Source organism: Simochromis diagramma, unplaced genomic scaffold (assembly GCF_900408965.1).
Source record: "Simochromis diagramma unplaced genomic scaffold, fSimDia1.1 OVJJ01000557.1, whole genome shotgun sequence".
Classification (NCBI taxonomy): Eukaryota; Metazoa; Chordata; class Actinopteri; order Cichliformes; family Cichlidae; genus Simochromis; species Simochromis diagramma.
In genome coordinates, this window is record NW_024387156.1 from 1,971,881 (window position 1) to 1,985,975 (window position 14,095).

At 41.8% G+C, this 14,095-nt stretch overlaps 1 protein-coding gene and 1 long non-coding RNA gene across 4 annotated transcripts; one reads left to right on the forward strand and one right to left on the reverse strand.

The window, feature by feature from the left end:
• Positions 1-90: 90 nt before the first annotated feature.
• On the forward strand, positions 91-10,535 carry svopl (SVOP-like). Of its 3 annotated transcripts, none has more exons than XM_040048388.1 (16): positions 91-344; positions 2,079-2,232; positions 2,798-2,889; positions 2,981-3,079; positions 3,371-3,442; positions 3,538-3,662; positions 3,766-3,829; positions 7,304-7,429; positions 7,886-8,014; positions 8,370-8,443; positions 8,968-9,164; positions 9,320-9,431; positions 9,541-9,622; positions 9,702-9,791; positions 9,870-9,983; positions 10,085-10,535. In XM_040048388.1, the coding sequence occupies exons 2-16, from the start codon at positions 2,124-2,126 to the stop codon at positions 10,094-10,096; spliced, it is 1,497 nt and encodes a 498-aa protein (XP_039904322.1). In that variant the 5' UTR covers positions 91-344; positions 2,079-2,123; the 3' UTR covers positions 10,097-10,535. The 3 variants fall into 3 exon arrangements, with proteins under 3 accessions (XP_039904322.1, XP_039904324.1, XP_039904323.1); XM_040048390.1 differs by having other exon boundaries at positions 2,801-2,889; XM_040048389.1 differs by having other exon boundaries at positions 2,123-2,232.
• Positions 4,496-5,557, reverse strand: LOC120744197. The gene is made up of 2 exons (XR_005698319.1): positions 5,249-5,557; positions 4,496-5,137 (listed from the first exon to the last, which is right to left on the reverse strand). It is a non-coding gene; the product is annotated as an uncharacterized LOC120744197 (long non-coding RNA).
• Positions 10,536-14,095: the final 3,560 nt, after the last annotated feature.

The window sequence follows — 14,095 nt, forward strand, 5'->3', positions numbered from 1 at the left end:
GAGATCTATTAGGTCGAACTGCTCAGAGATTAAATTATTGATCTTGTTTTTGACCATATTGTTTCATTTGCTGACTTCCTGTCTCTCATTGTGACGTTAAATGTTGTGGAGAGGCTCTTGTTTTGTTTTTCTTCACTCAGCTGATGATGGGCGGAACTGAACCACTCCCTGCACACAAAGCTCCCTACCCCTCCCCCCGGGCTGGCTCTCTGGTGACGACAGCACTTCCTGAATCACCTGGACAGGTGAACAGCTACGGTGTTGACCTACCTGTCGGGATGTGACCTGCTACAGGATGAAAATAGATCTCACCGGCGGCCTCAGCGTTGAAACTCAACATTTGTGTGAGTACTGGTTTTATTTGAGAGAACGTTAAGGGTTCGATTCCGCTGTTGGTTCCTGTGTGAGAGGTGAAGCTGAAGTGGCTGTAGTCATAATAAATCCCGCACTCAGTTTTAATCGCGCCGGTTCTTCCCGGACCATTTACCTTTGACTGGGCTCAAAACGATTCCGTCCAGTTCATTAAAGAAGGATTAACATGTCTGTTAAAATATCTCCTCATCCAGAGTTTGTATGCTTGTTTCTTTAAGGTTTGAGGATTTCTTACGTGTAGTTCAAAAAACTCATTGTCTTCCTGAAATCTGCAGCAATTTCATGTTATTTGCCAAAAAAAGACTGCTTGTATTGGTGTAAATGATTTTTGGCCTATGATATATGAAGCATATGTCAAATATGTCCCTGAAATGATCTCAGGTTGTCTTGAGCCACCAACAACACTCTTGTTTTATCCAGCTAATAAGTCTCTTTGACATTAAAAGTGTGTTTTTTCAAGAGACAGTTGGTTAAGATGGCAGCAGATATAACGAAGTAGTTCAATAAAGATATTTTAAGTGGCCAAAAAGGACTGGATTGGTTATAAAGCAGGTACAACAACACAGGTTCATACTTACAACATAACTTAATATATAATTCATCTCTAAATCATGTTCTCTACAGTCTGTTTACCAATATAAGTAAAGACATTACACATAGAAAAACAAACAAACAAACATTGAAACATTGGAAATCACTTCGTTACAACACCTACTTCAGTTTCCTCCACCTCAGCTTCACAGAGAAACTAACACACCTCCCCTGTGAATAAAGCACAATCTGTGTTTGTGAGAGCAAAATGATTTTAAAAAAAGCTTCAGCGAATGTAATAAAGTAAGCCTGACAATAATATATTCTTTTTGTTTACTAATAACTGGTTTCAAATCCATAAATCAACTGCTCGTTTGAAACTCTGGCAGCAGCTCACTGATCAGTCTGCTCAATCTCATCTTTTTCTAGAGGCGATTAATCAGTCAATAGATCAGTTTGATGGAGAAGGTGATCAGTAGTACTTTGGGACTTTTACTTTTGAAGGACTCAGCGGTGTTTGTAACGCCACCCTGAAGTCATTGGATGAACATCGGTTTTTCTACTCTGTAGACTGTAGACCCGCTGAAAGGTAAAACCAAACAGTTGTGGATTAAGCTTACTTGTTGTTCATAGAGTATTTAAAACTAGAATGGGAGGCAGAGCCTTCAGTTTTCAGGCCCCTCTTCTATGGAACCACCTTCCTGTTTGGATTCAGGAGACAGACACTATCTCTACTTTCAAAATTAGGCTTCAAACTTTCCTTTCTGCTAAAGCATACAGTTAGGGATGGATCAGGTGACCCTGAATCCTCCCTTAGTTATACTGCAATAGGTGTAGGCTGCTGGTGGATTCCCATGATGCATTGAGTTTTTCTTCTTCAGTCACCTTTCTCGCTCACTATGTGTTAATAGAGCTCTCTGACTCTTCCACAGCATGTTTTTTGTCCTGTCTTTCACTGTATTTGATTTTGCACTGTATAAATAAAACTGAATTGAATGAACTGAACTGAATTAAGCATGAGTGAATGTTTGAAGAAGCCTGCAACATTGCCACAGATATGATTTTAATACAAACGATGAAATGAAGACTCAGTTTACTAATAACCGGATTAAAATCAGCGGCGCTGCATGAAGCTGAAACTCTGCTCACAAATGTTCTGGCTCATGTATCTGCAGACGGTTGAACCTCAGACGGCTGAAAGGAAGACTTCTCATTTCAGGATGAGTGACTCTATGAAGACTCAGCTGGTGAGCTCCATCCATCTGCAGGAGGTGGAACTGCAGGAGAAACCTGCCGACGACAAGCAGGACAGCAACAATAGCAACAATGGTGAGTCTGATAATCGATAATCAAACATCTGGAGATGATGTGATGCCCTTGGAAACATTGGAGGGTCCTGTGAGGCCCTTTGAAACGTTTCCTAAAAAGGTTGTGATGTTATTGTGAATGAACCTGTCTGCAAAAACTGCAAAAACATCAGGAGAAGCACAGTAGGTTTCTGCCATGGGCAGGTTTTAACAGTCAGTTTCACTACAGAGACCTTCTTTGTACTTTATTTCAGTCCAGTTTTATTCCTAAAGCACTTAACAGCAGAAGTGCGATGCTTTATTCTGAAAGGTAAAGACTCGAATTCCTGTTCAAAGAATTTCCTTTGAACAGGTAGAAACCTCCAACAGAACCAGGATCAGGCGGTCCTGATCAGGAGCATGCTGGGACTCAAGTCCTCTGCAAGGAGGTTAAAGCTCAACTGTTTTAGGGTCATATCAGTCCACCACAGAAGAACTAGTTCTCACCACCTCATTTCCCTCATTATGAAATTAAAGGTGTCTGTCACAGCCATTCTGAGCAAGAGGAAGGTGGTGATGTTAGTTGATGTATTGATTGATTCTTGCAGCAGATAAAACGTTTACAGTGGAGGATGCCGTGGAGAAAATCGGCTTCGGGCGTTTTCACATTCTGCTGTTTGTCATCATGGGCAGCTCCAACGTGAGTAATGTTTATGTTCAGCAGCAAAATACTCAGAGTATTTAAAGTAATCAGGGTGCTCACTCTGTGTTGTGCTCGTGTTTGTGCGCAGATCGTGGAGGCGATGGAGATCATGTTGTTAGCTGTGGTTTCTCCGGAGATTCGATGTGAGTGGCGTCTGGAGGACTGGCAGGTGGCACTCGTCTCCACTGTGAGTCACAGCACACAGACTGATCTGCTGATAATTTATTGATTAATCAATTAATTTGCGTCAACCAGTTAGGCTGAAACCTCTGAACTCTCAGAGGGTAACCCTGACCTCAGTGGGGCTTTCTTTAGCATGGCTTGACTTTATATGGTCAGCAGCTCTGAACAGGTCTCACTGATCGATCACGTTCACAGTCAGCAGAGCAGCTTCTTGTTTCATTACATCAGAGGCGTGTGAGCTCATTAACGTGATGACTATATGAAAGTGCTGCAACACTTCTCTCTGTGTCCTCAGATGGTTTTTCTGGGCTTCATGGTTTGTGGAGTGTTGGGAGGATACATCGCCGACCGATACGGACGCTGGAAGGTCAGAAACAACCGACACGCAAGGTCTCAGCTGGAGTCTGTGCACTAATTGGTTGACTGCTGGTGTGTGTGTGTGTGTGTGTGTGTGTGATCCAGGTCGTGTTCGGTGGCTTCGTGTGGAGTGCGTACTTCTCGCTGCTCACGTCATTCGCACCGTCGTACGGTTGGTTCATCTTCCTGCGTGCCATGGTGGGCTGCGGCGTCGCAGGAGTGTCGCAGGGGTCAGCTCACACACACAAACATTACGCTGAACATCCTGCAGTCTGATTGGCTGGATGGTGGTAAGCTTCAGTGGCTGCTCTAATTGATAGCGTCTCTGTTCAGGTTTGTGCTGAAGACCGAGTTCATCCCGGCAAAGCATCGAGCCACCCTGCTGCCTCTGGCCACCGTGAGTTCATCCTTTCTTTGAGTTTCACTGGTTTCCACAAAAATAAAGACGAGGAAGTCAGAATCATGTTGACCACAAAGTACTGCTCCATCTGGGAGACCTCACAGAGCGAAACATCAGAGGTCCTAATGAGTGTCCACACAGGAAGCGATCATCAGCATCACTTTATCACTGACAGTTGGTCGCTATCAGACATTACAGGCTGAGGTTGCCTGGGTAACCCACCGCTGTATATCAGTCAACAGTATTTGTGACTCCGTTGGTCGTTGCCTTTATTGCTTACCTGGAAGTTGATAAAAGTTTTACTGAGGGCTCACCCACTTCCTGTCACCAGCTGTTATTTCGCTCGCAGTTCCTTCTTTACTCTGCTCTAATCCTCATCTCTAAGGTCATGTTTTGGAAATCAGATATTGTGATAGCACAGAAGTTGAGAGGGTTCTAGTGCCCATTACTGAGGACCTTACAGGGTTAAATCCAGTGTTTTTATTTGACCTTCATAATAATCATGGGCAATAGCAGCTTGACGCAGATTTTATTACATGGAAAACTCAACATGCTCAGCATAAAAGATAAAAACATAAAACATGAGTATGTCTATTATCTTTTTAAGGCAATACAATCAAAGAAACACGTGTCAGTGTATACACACAGTTATTACAGTTTTTGCCCGTTGCCTGAACACATTTTGCAAAACTTTGCTCATTGTGCCAAAACCCTAAACACAAGTAAACATGACACAACACTGGGAAATATACCATTCACATCTGCACCAAATTGAAACTCTACTCTCAAAACCTAAACTCTGCTATCAAAACCTAACATTCCTTTGTCAAAATGTAACTCTGTTGACAAAATGACACATACTTGCATCATATGCAAACACTTACACATCAGGGGGAACACACTAGTCTACTTTATATAAAGCACTGCAGTCTTTGATTTCCATTGTTCATTCAGAAGGCATATTTTCAGGAGACACATTTGCAAACAACCAAAAAAGCAAATAGGCCTACTCAATATTGTACATTGCAGTACCATGAATTCAGATAAAGCAAAAAAAAAAAAACATAAACAAAAAACCCATAATACAGTAATAGAAAAAACACTATACTGTAAACAAAAAATCATGACAATTGTGCATACGTGGGCTCATGGATCCCGCCGTCTGTTGGGGTCTGGCCACAGGACCTCATCAACATCGCAAGCAATGTCTTCTCCCGCTAGGCACCGGGGAAAATATTCTCTTGCATGTCGAAACCATCCATGGATTGCTGTCACCTGAATGTCGCCACAGGCCTGTTCCATTGCCTGCAGAAGAGGCATGCAGGCATGTGGTTGGCGGTCATATACTCGCCATCTCCAAGCCGAAAAAAATTCCTCTATAGGGTTCAAAAATGGTGAGTAAGGGGGCAAGTATACCACTTCAAGTTGACTGTGGTTGGAGAACCAGGCCTGGACCAGAGCAGCCCGATGGAAACTGACATTATCCCATATCACCACAAACCTGGGCTGATCTGGTCTGTTCTGTACAACTATATTATGGAGAGCATCTAGAAATGTGAGTATATGTTGCCTATTGTATGGACCTAGTTTTGCATGATGATGCAGAAGCCCTCGAAGGCTTATGGCGGCACACAATGTGATATTTCCCCCGCGCTGCCCTGGAACGTGCACAATTGCCCTTTGGCCAATTACATTACGACCCAGTCGTCTTGTTTTGCACAGGTCGAATCCAGCTTCATCAATGACAATGAATTCATGAGGCTGTGCAGCTCCATCCATGGCCAAGACTCTCTGTAAAAAAAAAAGAAAAAGAGAACATATTACTGTACTACAGTGCTACACATACAGGACCCTCACCCCATCACACAGGTACCTGTGTAGCTCTCAGAATGGATCCATGTGGTACTGATATGGTACATATTCAGCTGCTACTGGATTTCACCAATACTGTATTGTACATGTAAAGGACAGTTACACTTACCCATACATATTCAGCTCGAAGTCCTTTGACCCTGTCACTGTTCCTCTCAAATGGGACTCTGTAGAGCTGCTTCATGGTGATGCTGTGTTTTCCCAAGATGCGTCTGATGGTGGTGATGCTCACATGGTTTATGTTGTTGAACACTTGCCTGTCTGCAAGTATTTGCTTTCGTAGCTGGTGGAGACGGATAGCATTGTCTGCCCTCACTAGGTCCACAACGGCAAGTTCCTGCTGTTGTGTGAACAGGCGTTGGCGTCCTCCCCCAGAAGGTCTTCGAGTCATTCTAGAGAAATACAACCACATATTGTCATCGGTTTGCTTATTTTTCTTACAGTACTTTACTGTATATACTGTATCACCCACTGTACAACACTGTACTTCAATATAAGTAATCATGGTATGTTTCACAGAAACTACCACTTTGGCTGCAAAAGGAGCATTAGCACCCTGCAATACCCTGTACACTTGATATGGTAACTGTAGAACAGTACTATGAAAACCATCTGAGTAGAGTAGAAGGCAGTGAGATGAAGACAGACCTGTTTTCTAGTCGGAATTTTCTTATTACAGATGCCACTGTGAAGCAGCTTAGATGTGGGTGGACTCTCTGCCCAGCTTCCCTCATAGTCAGGCCGTGGTTGATGACATGGTCCACCAAAGTTGCTCTTATATCATCAGAAATATGGGTCCGTGCATGGCCTCTTTGACCTCCTCCTCCTCTTCCTCTTGTTCTCCCTCCATCCATGCTTGCAAAGTTCTTGAAATGGCTAAACTGAGGGCTTTTTGTGGTTGGCTAATTGGTGTTCAGTTTTGCAAGTAAGTGCCTTCAGGTGTATATTTGAGTGGTTGCAATTACCCGATGTGTTTTGTATTTTGGATAAATGTGTTTTCCAAATGGCACCCTGAGATTTCATTTTTGAACGAAGTGTCTTATGTATGAAATAGAGTGTAGTATGCAGGACCATGTGTGTTGCATAAAGGAGTAAGTGTGTTGCATAATTGCAACCAGAGTGCAAAGCAGCACTTTTGTTTAAGGTATGGGTACATGTGTTTGAGGTATGGTAACAAAAGCTTCAAGTTGTGTTACTTTAGTCTAAGCATGGGTTTATAGTGTTCAAGCAACGAGCAAAAACTGTAATCACAGTCTTGTGGAGATAATATTCTGTTTTTAAAGAGATGTGAGAAAGATAAAGTTTTAGATGTCCAGCAAATACAAAACATCACAAGGCGACAGCAGCAAAGCTCAGAGTCCATCTCTAAAACACGTACATGTATCATAAATCACAGCTGTTGCCAGCCTTATTTTAATGCTTAATACCCGTCATGGAGAGAGCACAGCTCCATGGGTAACAGCTTCAGCTCACGTCACGTTGTTTGTTTGTTTTTCTCCCATGGGGTTTTCAAAGGCATCCTCAAACTCAGCTTAGTTACCTGTATGGTGTGATGTCATCAGTTCAGATCTCCCAGCATGCTCCCTGTTTGTGTGTCAGATATTCTGGATGCTGGGCTCCATGCTTATCATCATTCTGGGTATGCTGGTGGTTCCAACTTTGGGCTGGAGGTGGATGATACGGATCTCTGTCACGCCGAGTATCATCCTCATCTTCCTCTTTAAGGTGAGATATGCCCCTCACCTGTCCACCCTAACCTGTGCAGCAGTGCTGTGATCATTAGATTAGAAATGAATGCACATATGAACATTCAGTGTGGCAAATTAAACGAAGAATGAAAGATTCCTAAAGAAGTTTTCAAAGATGTTTAAGTGTTGCTGTAATAATTCACAGTTACTAAAAGAAGTGAGGGATGAATTGGAGGTTCTGAAGTAGTTTGTCAGGTTTTAGGTTGTTGGTTGTTAAACTAAAAGTGCCAAAAGGAGAGGGGTGAACAAAAAAGAGAAGCGGAGTCACTAAACTAGTAGAAATCACATGAAGTGCCACTTAAAGCATAAGCTGGGGAAGACTAAGTTGCCACAATAATCTCATCAAGGCTAATGTGAGTTTGTGATTGGTGGATGTATTCAGGCTCGTGAACCCAGGCTGACTGCTGTTTCTGTATGTATTGATTCAAATCAGTTTATTCCTGAGTCGGCTCGTTACAACGTATCAGCAGGAAAGACTGAGGCTGCCATGAAAACGCTGCACTGGATTGCTAAAATGAACCGAGCTTCTCTTCCGCCAGGACGACTCGTGGAGCCCGTCACGGTACGTTAAGTGTAGTGAGTAAGACTTGAAATAAGTGTACTGATCTTCCTGAAAGTCGTTTGCTGAGCGAATCTTTCAGTTCCTGAAAATGTTTTGCTGTCAAAATGATTAAAAATATTTCAAAATTGTTTTATCTTAAAGTTTGTGATAACAGTCTACTGGAAAAACACTACACAGGGCAGTATGTGTAACTCACAGGGATGTCCTGATGGTGGCTCATAATATAAAGCAACTTGAGGTGATTGCCATTGTGATTTGGCGCCGTATAAATAAAACTGTTGAATTGAGTTGAATCTGAGGGTATCACTGGATTCAGTCATCGGATATTCGGTGTGAATGTTCCTGTGTGTTTCAGAGCGAAAGAGGCAGCTGGAGAATTCTGCTCAGCCCATCATTCAGGAGGACATCTGTACTGCTCTGGTACTCATGGTAATGGTATTTTATTTTTTAGTGTTTTAATAAAAGCAGGCTACATAGCCGTCACAGTAAAAGGGCATCAAAGGAGCAAATTATCAGATAAAAGCAAAAGATCCAGTGAAAGCAAACTGGAGGTTTGCACAGGTTACATTTACAGACAGGAATAGTCATGAAAAACTCAAACTGTCCAGCAGTTTTCTTCTTTAAGGAAACCAAATCAGAAAGTATGCGTGCTTTATATTAAAACATAGTAAGGTGTCATAGGCATAGAGGAGAATACTGTATTATGTCTTCTGATTGGATGCCAAATAGGGAGATTTAAAGTACTAAGTTTATACAGACAAAAGTTGTCTATGAAGTGTTTCGAGCATTTCTGGAAACATTTCGTAGACAACTTAAAATGCTCCCAGCAGTTTTTTTCCCAACCATAGAGACATCCGAGGTTTGTAGAAGTCATTGAATGTGGTTGTTATACCCAGTATGTATAATCCTTCTTGGACCTGTTAAGGACCAACTTTCATTTGTTTCACTGTCAGGTTTGTGGCATCGTTTATATACTACGGCTCAGTGCTGAGCAGTTCGGAGCTGTTGGAGAAGAACCTGTTGTGTGTGATCGATGCTGACAAAGAGCATCAGGTCAAACATCGCCATGAGGACGGACTGTGTTACTGCATCCCCTTTGGTTACAGTGACTACCAGACTCTGCTTATCAGCTGCCTCGGAGAGGTTGCATGTGAGTCATCGTCAGCGAAATGCGTTGAGAGAATTTTCAGTTCATCGGTTTTTCAGCCACACTTGCAGAATAATTCCTAAAACGTACTGCGAAGGTTTGCAGCTGTGCTGCTCCCGGATCAGGTCTACTCTGACTCCTCTCTTCTATCCTCCCAGTGGTCCCAGCAAACATCGCTCTGCTCAACGTGTTTGGACGCAAGATGACTCTGACCGTGCTGCAGCTGTTAGCAGCCTTTTTCTTTATGATACTCAACATTTGCTCCACTATGTAAGAGCCCCACAGACTGGACCCCCCTGACCGGGTCCAAGTGTATGATGTCATCTCATTAGAGCAGGTCAAGGTTTGTGATGTCATCTGGTCTGTTTTGGTCGTGCAGGTTTGGCTTCACGGTGCTGCTGTTTCTGCTGCGGTCTCTGGTCTCCATGAACTTTAATGTGGTTTACATCTACACAGCAGAGGTACGTTCACAGTCTGCTGGCTTCAACGGTGCATTTTTTAAGGACCGGGTCTGAGGTGACAGGTGTTTTGGTTTCTCAGGTGTACCCCACGGTGGCGCGCTCTCTGGGGATGGGTTTCTGTACGTCGTTCAGTCGCATCGGAGGAATGATCGCTCCGTTCATTGCTCAGGTGCGTTGGCTGTCCCGCTTAATGATCAGAGTTTTCAGGTTTTTGGTCCAGTCTGTCATTGCTTTGTGTGTACTTCAGGTGCTGATGTCTCAGTCGGTGATTCTGGCTCTCTGTCCGTTCGCTGTGGCCTGTGTGCTCTGCGCTCTAGGAAACTTCCTGATGCCAATAGAAACCAAAGGACGAGCTCTGCTGGTGAGAATGTGATTTTGTATGAGCTTTGTTCTTTTTTCTTATGTCTAAATGCCGTGGTCTGACATGTTTGTTTGTTTGTTTGTTTGTTTGGATTTTTTCAGCAAAACTCCTGATGGTGTCTCCGAACAAACTGCTGCTCTTTGTTATTTCATTTTGGTTACATGTGTAAAGACTTTAAATATGATACTGACCTCAGGTGTTGCTGTGCCTTCATTAACAGCTCAAAGGGAATGAATGTTTGTTAGCATCAGTGAAGGAAACCTTACATTGTTCAGGTTGTCAGGCCAGCTCTGAGCCCTGTTTCTCTGGTTTTTGTAGGATTATCTTTCACCTCCTCCTGCACTTCACATGAATCAGCTGTTACTTTATGCTTAAAAGATTCAACAGTATAACAATGTAACATTATTTCTGGCTCTTTGTATGTAAAGAATAATAATTGCCGTATATTTTATAAACATATCCAGAAGGTACAGGTACAGGTACAGTAGGCTCTAACAGTAATTCTGTATGCTCATTAATAAACTCCAACTACTGAACAAAGTGTTTGTGTGAGATAGTCTACCTGTGGATGTTTTTTTTCCTTCATGCTACAGATGTCATGTTTTACTTTGATCATATAAAACTGAATTTAATGAGAACATCCTGTGAGTGCAGTGTAAATGATCTTCCTCTGGCGCCACCTTCAGGACAAATGATACAGGCTCGCGCCTCAGGTGTGATATGAGCAGCCTCTCAAATGCAGCTGTAACGGAGTCAAAAAAAAGAAGCTTTATAACATGTTAATAGTTGGAGCATGTGCCAGAATTAGATGTCTCATTATGGAAATTTGTGATTCGAGAAAATTAATTAATTGATGTAAAAATATATAAATAAATCTTTTGTGGGAAACTGTAGGCAGTTCATGCTTGTCGCCCAAATAAATGCTGTTCAGATTAAAAATTTTAAAAAAGGTGATGATCGCAAAGTGAGCATGACCCTTCAAGTGACTACAGCCACATTAATGGTAAATTTGCTGGGTTAAGGTAAATGGGAATGAAGACAAATACTACTATAACTCTCGAAAATTCACAATTATTATTCATATGAAGATTACCATATTAAACTAACTATATTAAACTTGGAGCCACCTGGTCGACAAATAACGCAACTGCATTGTTAAGGTTCCTCGTGGCTGCACAGTACACGCCACAGCAAAGGAAAATGATCCCAAAATGGAGACGGGTGCAGGTGAGCAGCATTGTTGTTTCTGTATGTTTAATAGTGAAAACGTTCTCACAGTAGTAATAGTTCGTATGCGGTTTTTGTTATAAGCACTGCTAGCATGTACCCTGAAAGTCACAGCTCTAATAGTGGAGCTCTTAATAGTAACTTTATTTACAATTAGTACTTATGGTTAGCATGCTAAGCTAATACTCGTTAGCCAGTTGGGTGCTTACTGGCTGGCTCCTGGCTCGCATGTTTTGTACGGGAGTACATCACAGGTCAGGCTAACATGACCGGGCTGGATACAATAAAATTATATCTAAACGTTACTGTGTGTGTTTTCATTGAAAAATAATACATGAAAATATTTTATAAATTACCTGCACTATAGCAATATGTGCGCCTATATAAAGAGCCACCGGCGGGAAATAATTGCGGGAATAGTTTGTGGTATCGGTGGTTCATCTGCTGAGTAAAAAGATAAGAAAAGGAAAATGGATCGGGTGCTTGTCGCAGTTGCTGCTGGCATTATGTACCTTAAGGCTGAAGAAGAAGCAACGCAACTGAGAAGACTGATCCGGGAGAGAAGAGCCAGAATGAAGATGAGGGGGAGGAAACGTGCCTTGATGGTGTGCCTTCTTCACTCAGTACATTTTTAAAATAACTAATAGCCAAGGCTGCCCGTCGCCTGGGGGACGTCGTATGGGAAGGTCACCGTATAATGATCTTCCCGGACTACTCAAAGTTGCTGAGTGAGAAGCGGAGTAAGTTTAATGAGTGCAAGAAGCTTCTGCACAACAAACATATTGGTTTCTCCTTAATTTACCCAGCAGTGCTTGTTGTGAAAGCTCCTCAGGGATCGCGTCGCTTCGAGGACCATAAAAAAGCAATGACTTTCATTCGCCCCATGGTGTAAAACCGGTTTGTTTGCCTGTTTGTTTTTGTCGTTTTTTGTTGGGGGGGTTTTCCCTTCATCTGTCGCTTTTGTTTATTTTTCTGGGTAGTAATTTTCTCCTGTTTTGTTTTTTGTTCTTTGTTTGTTTGTTTTTGTTTTTGTTCTTTGTTTTTGTTTTTCCTAGACCCCAAAGTACTGGAAAAGGTCGTGGCTCCAAAACTCCATCAATAAAACCTTATTAATGGAGTTTTTATTATGTTTAGAGAGAGATACAAATGATGATTATTACGTGCTCGCTTCATTTTTGTATTAAGGACAATTCTGGAGGTTAACTCGGACCTCTTCTCTAAACTGAATTGGACACAAGGTGGAGCGGTGAGTTCATACCCTTAGTGGATCTATTGTACTGTGTCCATTCTCAATATTCTGTTTGTTAAACTGTATTATGAGCATTAAACTAGAACAAAGTTTGGTTTGGAATGTATGTTTTATAGATAAGACTGTAGATCCAGTATATTCGATTGCGGGATTTTTTATTTTTTATTTACACATTAACAAGAGAATTCTCAGTAAAACCAAAGTTACTTTCCCTAGTAACTAGTAGAGCAAAGCGATATGACCAAAAATATTTATCACGATATACATTTGAAAATTTGCGATAACGATATAACTGACGATATAATTGACACTAGACAAAATACTTTACAACTCCACAACTTTATTAGTGCAAAAAAAAAACCCCATCAATGTATTTTCACTTAAACAAGCAGCTGTTTTTTATGTGCATTAAAGTGATATAAAAAATTAACAGTGCAAATGCAAATTTCTCGCTGACAGTTTAACCAAAAGGCATTTCCAGTGGAAATTGGCCGACATATCCTCAGCATAACCATGTATATTATCCACAAAACTTAAAAAGAGGTTATACACACACAATACAGTAATATTATGTTGAAGCACAGTACGTATCACTCCGCGAGGCTCCTGCCTACGGTAGCCGTAATGCTCCGACAATCCATCAAGCGGTGCGGCTTCGTAGCTTAGCAAAGTCGTACTAAAACATTTGACAGATTTTCGAGTGCCGTGTACATAAAATCGTTTCGAGGTCAGTAAACACAACCAGAATTCATACATAAGGCACACAGGATTATAAGGGACACTGTCGATTTTCAGAAAAATCAAAGGATTGATTTTAAGTGTGCCGTATTTTCCAAAAAACACGGTAATAACGACGGCCCGCTAGCATGCACTACCAAAAATAGTGTTTTGTTGTGTATCTGACGGATGAAAGCCAAACCAGTTCCACACCACTGAAGTTGCAGCTTTTTTACAAACCAATTCTGGTTCATCCGTTTCATTCAACGATCCGCTTTCGCCCTTCTCATTCTGCGTCGCCGCCATGTGCATATGAAAACAAAGGCACTGCGCATGCGCGTTTTATCCATATTCTATCGCGATATTTCATTTTCCTATCGTTGTCCAACATTACACCGGTATTACCGTGAACAGTATGATATAGCCCAGCCCTAGTAACTAGTTACTTTGAAAGTAACGAGTAACTTGAAGTAACTGAGTTACTTTTGATAGAAGTAACTAGTAATGTAACTAAGTTACTAAATTAAAGTAACTTACCCAACACTGGTGACAGCGGATCAACTGAAATATTTGGACGCTCCCATTACCGTTGAAGAGATAGTGGGAGTTATTAAACACCTTCCCTCTGATAAAGCACCAGGCCTGGATGGCTGTACGGCTGAATTTTATAAATCCTTTCCAGAAGATCTAGCGCCACTGCTTTTAAACACTTATAATGAATCTTTTCAAGAGCGTAGGCTCGCACCTTCACTATCTGAAGCCATTATTACACTTATCCTGAAGAAGGACAAGGACCCCACTGACTGTAAAAGCTACCGACCGATAAGCCTGACCTCCTATGATAGTAAGATTTTATCTAAAATTCTGGCTAATCGATTAAACTGGGTAATAACCTCTCTTGTACATGTAGATCAAGTTG

Excerpts from the sequence above, each read along its gene's own strand:
- svopl (XM_040048388.1), top strand. The coding sequence starts at position 2,124 with ATGAGTGACTCTATGAAGACTCAGCTGGTGAGCTCCATCCATCTGCAG. Across the intron at positions 3,663-3,765 it reads GTCGCAGGAGTGTCGCAGGG|GTTTGTGCTGAAGACCGAGT; the intron begins GTCAGCTCACAC and ends GTCTCTGTTCAG. Across the intron at positions 9,623-9,701 it reads TTTACATCTACACAGCAGAG|GTGTACCCCACGGTGGCGCG; the intron begins GTACGTTCACAG and ends TTGGTTTCTCAG.